This window comes from Yamadazyma tenuis, chromosome 3 (assembly GCF_029203305.1).
Source record: "Yamadazyma tenuis chromosome 3, complete sequence".
Classification (NCBI taxonomy): domain Eukaryota; kingdom Fungi; phylum Ascomycota; class Pichiomycetes; order Serinales; family Debaryomycetaceae; genus Yamadazyma; species Yamadazyma tenuis.
In genome coordinates, this window is record NC_089463.1 from 590,930 (window position 1) to 604,652 (window position 13,723).

Below are 13,723 nucleotides of genomic sequence, written 5' to 3' on the forward strand. Positions count from 1 at the left end.
TTTTCAAAGTCGCGTCGCAGCTTTTTTTATCTTATCATAAGAGATAATGGAAGAATGCCCTATATGCTCTCATTCTTTTCCTCTGAATGAGCTAGAGCTTCATGTAAACTCCTGTTTAGATATGGAAGAACAACGCAAAACCAAGAAGCGAAAAGTTCGAACTGAAAAGGCATCCAAAGAAAAGGCCAAACCTCTCAACCCGTTTGAAGCATTAGGTCTTAAACGTGATTCATTTGAAGATAGAAAGTCAAAAGCTGATAAGTCTGGAAAATCCGGTCCTTCTTTAACGAGTCTTCTCATAGAAGAAAAGCGAGTGAAAGCAAAGATTAAACTTGAAGCTGCTCAGTATGCTAAACAGACGGAGAGTACAAAAGTGCTGGAAGATGCAGAAAAAGATGAATTGCCAAAGAAAAATGTGTCATTTGATGTCCCCAAACCATTGAAACTTGCTCCACAGGTGATACCAGAACCATCTAAAATGGTTCAAGCAATTGTGGAGTTGAGAAGAGATTCGAGACTACCACTTGCACAAAGGTTGAGACCTAAAACATTGGATGATTTTTATGGACAAGAGAAGTTAGTGGGGCCAAATGGGTTGCTACGAAACATATTAAGGTCGCAGGAGATTCCGTCTTTCATCTTATGGGGAGTTCCGGGAGTTGGTAAAACTACATTGGCTAGAATTATAGCCAATTCTACTGACTATAGATTTCTTGAACTTTCGGGCCCTACTGCCACAGCTGCAAAATTGAGAGAAGCTTTTACTGCTGCAGAAAATGACAGAAAACTCACTGGGAAAAATACCTTGATATTTTTGGATGAAATTCATCGGTTCAACAAAGCTCAGCAAGATCTTCTCCTTCCTGTGATCGAAAAGGGTATAGTGACGGTTTTAGGTGCAACTACAGAAAATCCTTCATTCACTCTCAACAATGCTCTCCTATCCAGAATGCATACGTTTGTGATGGAGTCTTTAGATCACAAGGCTTTAGTGAGAATCATTCACAGAGGCTTATACTTACTAAATCAAACCAGAAAATACGTTTTCCATCTTCATCTCATTTCGTTGACTAAGGATGCCACAGATTATATAGCAGATCTCGGAAGTGGAGATGCCAGAGTGTCCTTGAACATCCTAGAGTCGGTGAATGCGTATCTTTCGGGTACCAAGTTTCAACATCTCGAGTCGGGGGAGGAAAAAATTAACAGTTTGAACAAGTTAGGAGTGGTCAAGATCGACAGGAGCGTTTTGGAGCCGTTGCTTTCAACTAGAAACTATCAAAAGATGTATCATCATCACGGGGAATCTCACTACGATACAATAAGTGCATTCCACAAATCTGTTAGAGGATCTGATCCTGATGCAGCCATCTTCTACCTTACTAAAATGCTAGTTGGTGGTGAAGACCCATTGTTCATTGCCAGAAGAATGATCGTGATAGCCAGCGAAGACATCGGTTTAAGAGACAGTTCGTGTTTACCGTTTGCAGTGGCAGCCAAAGATGCATTGGAGTTCATTGGAATGCCAGAAGGTGAAATAATCTTAGCCCATTGTGCTGTAAGGCTTGCAAAAGCTCCAAAGTCCACCAAATCTTATAGAGCCTTGAGATCTGCCCAAAATATGTTTCAGGAGAACCCTGATGCTACGTCCTACAAGATACCGTTACATTTGCGTAATGCGCCGACCAAGCTTATGAAAGAAATGGGATATGGGGACACCTATAGGTATAATCCAAGCTTTGAAAATGGAAGAGTATCCCAAGAGTATATGCCTGAGGAGCTTAAAGGAACGAAATTTGTGGATGAAAAGCACTTCCTCGATGCGAGGGATCCAGAACTCAGCGACAAGGACTATTTGCAAGCTGAGGAAGACAGACTAGCTTATCTTGAGTTCAAGAAACAGAGGAAACAATTAAAGGAACAACTAATCCAAAAAGTCATAGACCATGATTGTAAACCCATGGAGACAAATGAGCACAATGATACTGGTGATGTGGGAGAGATCGCCACTACTTACCCTTACGACGAATTTCTCAGTAGAGAAGATCAACCGGAGTATTTTGATGGAAACGAGAAAGACCAATACTCCGACGACCCGGACTGTCTGACGAACTTCGAGGAAAGCTACGAGTATCTTCCACATGAGGACACTATCTGTGATGAGGAATTGATATTTGAAGAGGATAATGATATAACGAACACTGAATAATTTAATGCACTTTATTAAACTTAGGCAGACACGATTTGTGAAAATTGCAACTTTTGCTTATCATGATGTCGCGCTAAAACTATTTGATTTGATACAAGATGTGTGGTAGATACGCTATGACAGTAGTAAGTAGACATAATTATAGCAATTATATGCCATCCACACCCTTACTAACACCACTATCCAGGATGTCCAGCAATTGCCCCTGCAGTTCACCAGGACAGCTTTGCGAAGAGAAGACCCTGGATCCAGCAATACTGATGATGTCAAAAAAGTCACAGAAAATACATACTCCACAACTGAAACACACTTCAATGGATCGGAGGAGAACGTGAAAATATTTGTAATGAATGGATTAGAAGGTTACCGGCAGTCTTACAACGTTGCTCCCACCAAAAATGAGCTTATAATCTATAAACAATATTCGGCTGCCAACAATGTTGAATATATAATGGAAACCCTGGGGTTTGGGCTCGTTCCCAACTGGTCCAAACCAGGGAATACAGATCCTTTGAAAGAGGTTCGCAAACAGCAGGCCATGCATTTCAATTGTCGGCGTGAAACTTTATTGCAGACCTCGTCTATATGGAATGCATCCAAGAAAACCAGGTGTGTGGTGCCTATACAAGGATACTATGAATGGATGAAGATCAAGACACAGAAGGTACCCTACTACGTGTTCTCCAAAGACCAGCCGTTGATATACCTTGCTGGGTTCTACTCTCATAATAAGAATTTCACAGACAACTTCAATAACGACCAATACTTGTCTACGTTTACCATAATCACGGGACCTGCGACCAAAGAGGATAGTAATGACTTATCGTGGCTCCACTCCCGAAAACCAATCTTTCTTAAGCCAGGAACTCAACAGTGGGACGACTGGTTGGACCCAAAAGTCCCGTGGAGCCACGAGCTCCAGATCGCGTGTTTGGACACACTCACAAACCCTGCATTTGAGTCAATTACATGCCATAAAGTCTCTAGAGACGTTGGAAACACCTCCAAAGATGGAGAATATCTTATAAAGGAGTTGAAGCAGGAAGAAAAGCGAGGAGCTATCGACTCATTCTTCAAAAAAAGACCTAACCCGCAAATCTCACCTTCCCCTGATGCCAAGAAGGTCAAGACAGAGCCATCTGTCAAGGAAGAACTCGATTAATGTTTCTGTATATCCTAATGAATTTTCGCCAGAAAGGGTCGTGCAACCCCAATCTGGTATCTTTCGGTTTTTGCGCGAGTGAAAATTTTGTCAAACCTCTAACTACTATGCCTACCACTACTAAATGTGTAATAAGATCCATAAGGTCTGTGCGTGAACTAGGCGTGCGGTATAACTCTACCCAGTCATCGGAAAACACCCTCCACTTGAATCCTCATGTGTGGGAAGGCTTGCCAGCCGACCGAATTTTTGAATTGCACAATCTCCGCAAGGATTCGTTGAAGCAAAACTATAATCCTAATGATGATGAAAGAAGAGCCATCTTGTCGACATTTACTTCGTTAACCAAAAAGAAAGCTCCCTTGGACTATGTTTACGAAATCGACAACTTCAAAGAAAGGTATATGAATAACACTCCTGTCAAGTTAAGAGGATTACCCCCAAAGAAGAGTAATGTTGAGGTTGTTGCCAGCGGTCAAACTCCACACGACTTACGAAGACGACAGGAGTTGAACCGAGTCAGTGCATTTGAAATGCCTTTGTTGGCTAAACTTCGTCAGCCTTATGTTCCAGAGAGTGATGAGGAAACCCCAATTGAGTTGACTTACTATACTGATTTCAGCAACGAAGCAAACTCTTCGAACCGCCGGGTGACCTTATCAGTGGCATTAAAACACCTACAATTGAACGAGAATCAGACCAGAAAATTCATGATTTTGGCCGGAAACAAGTTCAATCATAATACTAAGGTGTTGAAATTCACCATTGACGAATACCCAGAACCAACCCAAAATGCCCGTGCTGCTGCTGAAAAATTCGCCAAATTGTTAAACGCCTCCAAGGACTTATCTGATGACTTCAGTGATATTCCAGTTGATACTCGTCACACCAAACCATGGAAACCATCAGTACAATTTCCGAAAGAATGGAGAAGACCGCAGGATGCACCAGTTGTCCAAAATAACATCATGAAAAAATTGGTTGAACACGTGAAACAAAAGAAGGATGAACAGTATGTCTCCAAGTTTTCTCCTTAGTCCATGCATCCTTTCATCTTCTTGTATATATATAATAAACAAATGTACACTATAGTGGTTCCAGGGCAAAGTCGTACCAAACCCAATTTGTTGAGTCCGCGTTTTTCTGTCTATGCAACATTACTTGTAAAGCACTATTGGATTTCAAAAGGTAGTTGAATCCACTAGCTAATTCATCAACTTCAGACTCTTAGAGTCAGTATACAAGCTTAAATCACCTTAAAACACTAGAAAGCACAGAAACCCCTGCTTCGCTGAGTGACAAATGACAGTTACAGGATCCCATTCCGCTTCCACAACGCTAGATGATATAGTAAATGAATTGAAACTTACTTACGATGCATCTGTCGGACTCCTTGAAGGTGACGCCATCGGAGAAATTCCTAGTGTCAATATCCTTCTCAATCTCAGCAAGCTTTTGAATAACCTTTCGAAAGATTTGAACAATTCGGAGCTGACTGATAATGATTTGATAGCTATTCTCCAGAGAAAAGTCGACGGAGAGGTCGAGGAGGTAGAGGAAGAACAGGAGGAAGGTTCAGAAGAGACGGGAGTATCAGAAGGTTTGAAGCGAGAACATCCAGAGCTCGTTGATGAGGAAGAGGAGGTAGCAAAGCCAAGCCCGAAGAGAGTAAAGGTGGAAGAACCACCTATAAGCGTGGATGATGACGAAGATGATGAGCCTTTAATTACCAGAGAGAAGGCTCAACCAACTATACTAGTCGAAGAGGAACAAGAAGTGCAAACAGCCAAATCGACGTTAGACCAAAAAGACGAGGTGAAAAAAGAAGACGACGAAGATGCCGAAGGCGAAGATGACGAAGACGAAGAAGAAGACGAAGAGGGAGAAGAAGAAGAAGAAGAAGAAGAAAAAGAAAAAGAAAAAGAAAATAATGAAGGTGATGAGGAGGAAGGTGGAGAAGAAGGTGAAGAAGAGGTAGACAACCATAAAGGACATCCGCAAGAAGTTGTAGCAGAAGATAGCCTCAATTCGGCTGATGACCCTCTACCTCCAGTCCAAGAAGGGCATTTCACTCATGATAACGACACTAGACTCAAAAATCCCAAATCAGAGTTCGTCACCTCTCAGACAATTTCTGCTCAAGCCATAGGAGAGCTTGGACTCTTCTCCGAAGGCCAGAATGGATTGGAAACCCAAGGGAAGGAGTACTTGAAGCGAAAATACGGCGTGGCCTCGTACCCTGAACACGATTTACAGGACCTATTACCGGGTCAGATCCCAAATATTGATTTCTCTAAATCAAAAGCTCCAACTAATCAAGTACAATTCTCCACATTTCAGTCTTATATTGAATCATTCTACAGACCGTTTTCCAACGAAGACTTGAAGTTTTTGAATGAAAAGTACATTATTCCTCCTGGATTTGAAAAGCAAAACTACGACCCCGATGTGAGTCCATACATAATCCCAAAGTTGGGTAGATTTTATGGTGATGCCTGGTCAGAAGAAGATGTAAGCCTTGCCAACAAACTCAATACAACCGGCTACTCACAGACATCGTTAGACAGTTTCAAACCAAAGGGGTCAATAGAAGGTTTGACTGATGATAAGTTGTATACTGAGGACATATCTTGCGGCCCCTTATCAAGCCGTTTGTTGTCAGCAATATTGAGCATACATGAAGAAATCAGCAATGGTGACGAATATGAAGATGGTTCTGCTGTTGAAAACTTGAATAGCCTTGATGATGAGAACGTGGCTACCCAGTTGTCAAAAGTCAGTACCGGTGATGACTATGAAGTTTTGACAGAATCGAACGATTTCCATTCGATAGAAGAAAGACTCAAACGTGAGCTCAAGTACATAGGTATTTTCATGAACCTTCCAAGTGAAGATGACGAAAACAAGAACAAGTTGAGTATCAACGGAAGATCCATTAAGACTGAGTCTAGACGAGGAAGTATCATCGACAATGATGAATGGATCAAGAACAAAGAAGATGATGAAGTAAGTGCTGAAATCAGAATGTTACAAAAAGAATTGAAAGAAGCAGCTGCTAGAAACAGGCAGAACAAGAAAAAGCTTATACCTTTAGTGGAAGAGCAAGTGGCGTATCAAGAATTCTGTACGATTTTAGAAGACTTAGACAAGCAGGCTGATCAAGCTTACATGAAGAGACTCAAAAGCAAGAGTAAGAAAAAGAAGAATACCGATAGGACGGAACCAAACCCAGCACAGCAACAAGCAATGAATACAGGAATACGGTCCTTATTGGACAAGAGAAGAAGATGGATTGAAAGTATTGGAAAGTTGTTCAGACCACCTGAACTCATGAAGCGTGTGCCTTCAGAGTCTGTTCTTGAAGGGGGGCCTATCGAAGAAGAAGTAGATGATGATGCCAATGACGTAGCAGAGGATGTTATTCAAGAAAAAACATAACTCCAGATGTGTATAATAATAATACGAATAGTAACTTAGTTTGAACTTCGTGCAAGTATATGTACAAGTTGGGATATCAAATTATAATGATAATCCCTTTTGGATTTCGGCGTGAGATGGCAAAGTTTGAACATTTCCTAATGCCGCTAAAGCAATGGGTTTATCCTTTAATCTATACCGAGCCCAATCGACAATATCCTTCTTAGTGATGGCCTCAACTCTCTCAAAGGCCTCCTCTGGACTCAATCTGTAACCAGTATTGACCAATTGCCTGCCTATATCTTCAGCGATGGCAGTTGAATCATCGAGAGCTAACAATAAAGAAGCTTTCAATTGAGACTTTGCTCTTTCAACTTCTTCTTCAGTGATATCTCCGGCCTTGAATCTAGCCCATTCCTTTAATAACGCATCAATAAACAACTTTAAATTAGCATCCTTATCAGCAGTGAAGTAGATACCCATTAGCCCAGTGTCAGCGTACGAGGTTGTGTAGGACATATAAGAGTTGGCCATCGGTTCACCATTCAAACCACCTGTAGCAGCCGAAACAGCCAAAGGAGAAGGGGAATTAGAACCCACTCCAAGAGACCTGTCCCAGTGGCCAATGATTCCACTAGCAACAGATGCAGTAAAAAAGTCAGGAGCTGACCAAGATGCACTTTCAACCCCTAAAGCAATGTGAGTAACAGGCATAGTACTGTCCTGGATTCTTACCTCATCTCCATGGAAGATGGGCAAGTCACCCCCACTTTGTTTGAAGGGCACCTCAGACTTCTTGATATGGCCAAAGTACTTGTTAGCCTTTTCAACCAATTCATCATGATTCACAGCTCCTACTCCAATAAGAGCCATTCTATCACCCTTATAGTTTGTGGTGATATAATCGACCAAGTTGTTTCTGTTGATGACTTTGATGATTTCTCTTGGTCCCAAGATGGTTCTTCCCAAATCCTGGTTTCTGAAAGCAATAGCATGTAGATGGTCAAACACAACCTCATCGTACATCTTGTCAATCTCATCACTCTCTTGTAAAATGACGTGTTTTTCGTTCTCGATCGCTCTAGGATCGAGCCTGGACTTAGTTAAGATATCGCTCAAGATATCCACACTCTCATCGATCTTGCTAGCCAAACATTTGGCATAGTAGACGGTATTTTCTCTCGAGGTATAAGCATTGATTTGAGAGCCCATATTTTCCACCTCGAGTTCCAAGTTCAACTGGGTTCTTCTGTCAGTTCCCTTGAACGCTAAATGCTCCAAAAAATGAGCAGTTCCGCTCGACTTGGAGTTGTCAGCTCTCGATCCAGCATTAATCCAAACTCCCACCGTTGCGGTCTTGGTACCTGGCATAAACTCACTGGCAACAGTAAGGCCGTTCTCCAAAGTGGAGGTTGTGTACCTGGGTATGATCTGAGCAGCTGTGCTCAAGCATCTTTTTGTGCCCAATCTTCTTAACATGTTCATAAAGAAAAGAAGATATTACAAATGCAAAGAGTCTAGAAAGCGTTTTCCTCAAAGAAAAAAATTGATCATACAAAAGTGCGCGCACTGGGTGCAAAAGTATTTTATCTATTAAAGTAGTTACGCCGAAAGGTACGTGGTTAGGTTTAAATGAATACTCCAAGCAGCAGTGATTAGTGAAAATGGGTTTAGCTAATGTTTCTTGATTTCAACGCTTCTTCCTTTTCCACAAACTCTTGATGATGGAGAGGTTGATCGATATATTCGTACAGGTACAAAGACTTCCTCAAAGGTTTTGTCATCCTTATATTCTTAGCAACGAGTGCGTTATACTCGTCATAGTCTTTACCAGCCAAAAGTTTGTCACTGACTTTTATTTTTTTGTCTTCCTGTGGTTCCACAGAAAAGAGAAACTTCTTCTCCACCTCATGAATATCAGTGAGTTCTTTGGTTTTGTAAAATTCGCACAAGATTTCGTCGTCCTTCTCGAGGAGCTGAATTACTTGAGACTCGTCCATGTCTAGAATCAAGTCCTTCAATCGGTCATCATCAACCTTTCCATTATCACGTGAATTGTCCGATAACTTGAGGAAATCATTATCATCAAAGGCATTTTTGAGTCTATCCCTAGGAACCCATAGGGATATTTTGGGGATATAGTACCAATTGTGATACTCAGGTTTTCCCATACCCTCAGGATACTCAAACTCCAACCGGTTTGTTATATCGTTGGGTAAAAACACAGGAATACCACCTAGCATCGAGTATTTCAATGGGGTTAGTTGACCATGCTTATAAAAGTGCTTCCTTCGATCGTTGTAGACATCGTCATCGGAGGATTCCTTGGAGATTTGCAAAAGCTCTTTATCCTTTTCAAAGTTGTCGGGAATCTCAGCACTACTGGTACCCAAACCGGTGATATCAATGTAAAGACCAGTGTCGACGTCGATCAACCGGGCGTCGATATGGTTCTCCTTCTTACTGATATCTCTGTTGTGAATGAAGGTTCCCACGTCCACCAAGTACTTGCCGAAACCTTCCTCCACGTCCTCAATGATCAAGGTTTGGTTATAAAGCTCACCCAACCGGGCCAAGTCTCTGCTAGGCATTTGAATATCCAAGTCATTGTCAAACGGAAACATCATTCCATCCCAGTACCATGATAACAAAGGCCCGTGCATAATCCAGCTGACCAAGCCCTTTTCTTCGGCAAACCGAAACCAGTTTCTGGCCAACCGATCCAAAATGACTTCTTGTCTCAAGGTCAATTCTTCCGCCGTCCAGCCCTTATAAGTGGTTAAAGTGCCCACAAAGAACCTCCAGTCATAATGGTAGCCTCTGTCTTTGTCCTTGTTGATCTTATCATGGCCAATCCAGAGAGTGGCCTGGCGAAAGTAGACGTCCTCAGTCTTGGTGTTACGTTCCTTGGACCGTTTCAACGAATCAAAGTAGGATCTCAGAATATAGTCCAACGATTCTTTCTGTTCGAGCACCTCAAACACTTGAATCTGCTCATCGATGGTCTCCGGTCCATAGTGGAAAGCTTCTTTCGCAATGGGCAACATCTTTGACTGCTTGGGATCAAACGTGTGGGTGGTAGCGTACACCTTATATATATCCTGCAGTGGCAAAATGTAGGTGGGTTTGACCTGTTGCTTGAGCTTGCGGAACTCCACCACCGGGTCCAAGTCAATTTTCTGTGGAGGCTTCCCGTTCAAAGTCATCTGGTTATTATCAATCAAGTACTTTTTCACCAAGTCGGACTTGATTATGCGTTGGTGAGGAGTTTCTTGGTCGACGTTGACCTCATATGTGCCGTTGTGTTTGTTCAAGAATACTAACTTGAAAGGGTTAGGCAAGTGGGTCATAATATAAGACCGGGCCTGGGCGATGCGCACGTCGACAGTGGCTGGGTCGATAGAAAAGCCATGGGTGATGAATCCAGGCAACTGCTCGTGCCGTTCGTAGCCAAGGGCCTTGAGCTCCTTGGGTGACAAATCCTGGTTGTCGATACACTTTAACCGGTTGCGATCCAGTCTTCTGGAGGTATGTTGCTGGACCCAGTCACAACCACGACGTTGTTCCACCGCCGTGGACAACTCCTTGTCGTTGAACGACAAGTCGATCCAGTCCAACCAGCTGAATGGTACCGAGACCTCGTTGAAGGTAGGCAGAACAGGCACCGATGCATCAGAAGCGGGTTCGGTGTCATCTCGAGGAACATCTTCACCAATGGCTTGGTCCGAGTTCTTTTCCACCAAACGGTTTTTGATGAGGTTCAAGTAAACCAGTAATGTCACACGCATGTCGTAGAACAAGGTGTTTTTGTGGATCCAGGCGTCATCGTCGGTTGAGTCTGAAAAAAATACCCGGGGGTTGATGCTGATTTTGGTGTTGGTCAACTCCGTGTTTTTCAACCAGAACTTGTTATTGACGTTGGCTTCTACCTTGTCGAACAACCTCCTGATTTCGGTCGCAAAGTTGACAGTAGGCTCTTCATCCTGGTAGCCCACATTTATATGTTTAGATTTACTGCTGGAGGCGTAAGAGGTGGGAAACGAAAATTCTTCTCTGTAATATAATAAGTAGGAGGTGAAGTAGATGGTGTTGGCGATGATCAATAGTAGAAATCCTCTTCGTAAAACGTAAAAGACCGACTTTGCCATGTTGTGGGAGTAAGGTGATGGGAGAAAAACAAGTAGGTTTTGCTACCACCGCAATCCCAGTTTGTTTCAAGGGAGATAGTGGTGTGCGTATAACCTGCAGACATTATCATATATTTTCAAGGAGCAAGGGCGGTAGTCCGGCATGGGGGCCCGGCTGCGCCAAAGAATTTCACCGCTAGACCCAAAGCGGAACCGGCTAGTGTGATGTTTTCAGGGAGGTAGACAGGCGTATAACTATCAGGCGGTTGAGTACAGGCTTTGAACCGTTTTCCAGGGGAAGATTCGCTTTTAAATTAAATCTGAAACTTAAACTTTGTGGGGAGACTGTCAATTGGGACCTGCCAAGTGGATCTGCCAGATGGATCTTGTTACGTATAGTTCGTATGTATTGTTTGTATATATCATTTGCGTGTGTATATGGGCGTTCTATGACGTAGCTCTCGGCTCCAGTTCAGGGCCGCTATTTTTCTACCAACTCACTGAGGTTCCACCGTGTCCTGACAATGCCTCCACCCCAGCCGCCACGTTGCGTGCCCCGACAGATTCCTTATTCTACCGCGCTACTTATCCCTGTTAGGTACTATTGATGTGTCGCTCAAGTATATCCCTCGCCTCTTTCACTGGTAACTCCGATAACTGATAACCCCCCCAGAGCTGTACCTGGGCAAACCCTTGGTACATCATTGCCACATGACCACCTACAACCTCCCATCCAGCTTCCTGGAATTCCAAGTAAAGGTCGGTCTCAATCACCGGGTGGTAGCACATCTCCACCACTGCACCCCTGGAGCAGTGCATAAATGATGTGAGAGTGGCTTTTGCCAATTTCTCGTCTATGGTGATAGGTGTTATATTCGGTACACTCAACACACACAAAACTGGCGGTTCAACTCGCATAGCCTCCTCCGGGGTCTTGACGTGTACAACCTGTAATTCAGGGACAGTGGTGTTGAAATGGTGCTGAAGAGCTTCCACTTCCGCCTGGTCGCGGTTCACCACGTAAACGCAGTGACACTGAAAGTTCCGGTGTAACACATACACCGCCAGGCGCGATGCACCGCCGCCACCGTACACCAAGCCGGGACGACCGTGGTTCTGCTCCACGTACGTGAGCGCCGCCGGCGTCTGTAAGAACGATTGGTGGATCCCCACCGTGTCGGTGTTGGTGCCAATTCGCACCACGGTCCCGTCCAGGTTTTTACGACTGTAGACAGTATTAATGGCGCCCACGCTGGTGCCCACCGCGTCCACCATGTCCATCTCACGCACAAACGTCACTTTGTTGGGCATTGTGATGGCCGAGCCGATGCACGCTTCTTGTGCAAAGGTGTTGTTAAATGTGTGCTTGCTCGAGGTTTCTTTGAGCAGGTACTTCCAGTCAAGGTTGAGGAGCTTGAACACGGTGTTGAGGAGAAACGGTGCTTTGGACCGCGAGATGTGCTCACCAAAGAGGTAGAACTGCTGGGGTTTTCGGCGGAGGACCTCGAACGGTTCGGTGGGCAATAGTGTGTCTGGTACTGTCATTTGGGTGGAGTTTGTGCGCGATGGTACAAACAGAAGTTTTGGCACTTACAGAAAGTTGAACAACTTAGGTGGGTGTCTGGGTCAGATTGGAGTTTTGAAATTAATTTAGGTGGGTGTATGGAGCAAAACTGCAACAGGAGGTGCGGGAGGGCCGCCGCAGGTGCCGTACTGTTTCGGGTAATCTGTGTAAGATAAGCCTGCCATTACTAATGTCACCCTATTAATTACTCATCAAGTCACTTAAATACCTCCTTGACTTCATCATACACCATCAACGATTGAGTACCACAAATATTACACTCCCCTTCATGTCTTTAGAATCTACCGCACCACCATTCGACACCACCAAAAAGTACCACCACACCCAAACTCCCAACCCACAGTGGACCCCGGGCTCTGGTGCTAGCAGCACTGGTACCTCGAAAAAAATCGAATTGGACCCGTATGCCTCAGACAGGTCTCCAGTAGACAACTACAAACTCCTTGTTTCTGCTGTCACCCCTCGTCCCATTGGCTTTGTGTCCACTATCAGTGCCAATGGTGACCGCAACTTGGCTCCATTCTCGTTCTTTTCCACGGCACATTACGACCCACCCATTTTTACGGTGGGATTCTGCAACAATCAAGGCGGTGCACAAAAAGACACTTTGGTCAACATCTTACAAACCAAGGAGTGCACCATCAACATTATCTCCGAGTGGTTTGTCGAGGCAGCCAACCACACTTGTATCGGTGCTCCGTACGAGGTGGACGAGTGGGAGTTGTCTGGGTTGACTCCAGCCAGTTCTACTAAAGTTAACGCTCCTCACGTCGCGGAGTCTGCGTTTTCAGTCGAGTGCAAGTTGATCCATAGCCATGAATGGACTTCCAAAGTGAACCCAGACAGCAAGACAGGAGTGTTGTGTATATTTGAAGGTATAAACTTCCATATCGGTGAAGCGGTGATCAATGAGGAGAGGAATTTAGTGGATATTGCCAAGTTGCAGCCAGTATCGAGACTTGGAGGTATGAGCTACGGAAGAACCACCGAGGGGTATGAGCTTCCAAGACCGGACTATACCCCAAGAGACTCGTAGGGAGCTGGTGGATGAGACCCGTGGGACTCGTAGAGGATCTGACCGGTACTGCCCAAAATACAAAATTTTATATATGCATACCCTCATTAGCGACCACAAAAACTGGGCTCATCTTGGAATTATGATCCACAGAAACATTAATTGTTTATAGATCAGTAAATACTTCTGACCACTTCGTTATGGTGGG

At 43.9% G+C, this 13,723-nt stretch overlaps 8 protein-coding genes across 8 annotated transcripts; 5 read left to right on the forward strand and 3 right to left on the reverse strand. All coding sequences in view use genetic code 12, as the record gives it.

Annotated features, from left to right (window-relative positions):
* Positions 1–46: 46 nt before the first annotated feature.
* MGS1 (DNA-dependent ATPase mgs1) lies at positions 47–2,209 on the forward strand (the record flags this gene model as incomplete). Its single annotated transcript, XM_006683913.2, has 1 exon — positions 47–2,209. The coding sequence occupies one exon, from the start codon at positions 47–49 to the stop codon at positions 2,207–2,209; it is 2,163 nt and encodes a 720-aa protein (XP_006683976.2).
* A 98-nt stretch (positions 2,210–2,307) lies between these two features.
* Positions 2,308–3,371, forward strand: PSN45_002660 (uncharacterized protein; the record flags this gene model as incomplete). The annotated part of the gene is made up of 2 exons (XM_006684087.1): positions 2,308–2,334; positions 2,397–3,371. 2 exons carry the CDS (start codon positions 2,308–2,310, stop codon positions 3,369–3,371), a joined length of 1,002 nt encoding a protein of 333 aa, XP_006684150.1.
* A 107-nt stretch (positions 3,372–3,478) lies between these two features.
* RSM24 (mitochondrial 37S ribosomal protein mS35) lies at positions 3,479–4,408 on the forward strand (the record flags this gene model as incomplete). The annotated part of the gene is made up of 1 exon (XM_006683912.2): positions 3,479–4,408. The coding sequence occupies one exon, from the start codon at positions 3,479–3,481 to the stop codon at positions 4,406–4,408; it is 930 nt and encodes a 309-aa protein (XP_006683975.1).
* Positions 4,409–4,673: 265 nt separating this feature from the next.
* Positions 4,674–6,809, forward strand: NGG1 (Transcriptional regulator; the record flags this gene model as incomplete). The annotated part of the gene is made up of 1 exon (XM_066157906.1): positions 4,674–6,809. One exon carries the CDS (start codon positions 4,674–4,676, stop codon positions 6,807–6,809), a length of 2,136 nt encoding a protein of 711 aa, XP_066014003.1.
* Positions 6,810–6,890: 81 nt separating this feature from the next.
* Positions 6,891–8,267, reverse strand: MAS1 (Mitochondrial-processing peptidase subunit beta; the record flags this gene model as incomplete). The annotated part of the gene is made up of 1 exon (XM_006684082.1): positions 6,891–8,267. One exon carries the CDS (start codon positions 8,265–8,267, stop codon positions 6,891–6,893), a length of 1,377 nt encoding a protein of 458 aa, XP_006684145.1.
* A 191-nt stretch (positions 8,268–8,458) lies between these two features.
* PSN45_002664 (uncharacterized protein) lies at positions 8,459–10,936 on the reverse strand (the record flags this gene model as incomplete). The annotated part of the gene is made up of 1 exon (XM_006683911.2): positions 8,459–10,936. One exon carries the CDS (start codon positions 10,934–10,936, stop codon positions 8,459–8,461), a length of 2,478 nt encoding a protein of 825 aa, XP_006683974.1.
* Positions 10,937–11,509: 573 nt separating this feature from the next.
* Positions 11,510–12,460, reverse strand: PSN45_002665 (quinate/shikimate dehydrogenase; the record flags this gene model as incomplete). Its single annotated transcript, XM_006683910.1, has 1 exon — positions 11,510–12,460. One exon carries the CDS (start codon positions 12,458–12,460, stop codon positions 11,510–11,512), a length of 951 nt encoding a protein of 316 aa, XP_006683973.1.
* Positions 12,461–12,768: 308 nt separating this feature from the next.
* PSN45_002666 (uncharacterized protein) lies at positions 12,769–13,536 on the forward strand (the record flags this gene model as incomplete). Its single annotated transcript, XM_006683909.2, has 1 exon — positions 12,769–13,536. One exon carries the CDS (start codon positions 12,769–12,771, stop codon positions 13,534–13,536), a length of 768 nt encoding a protein of 255 aa, XP_006683972.1.
* Positions 13,537–13,723: the final 187 nt, after the last annotated feature.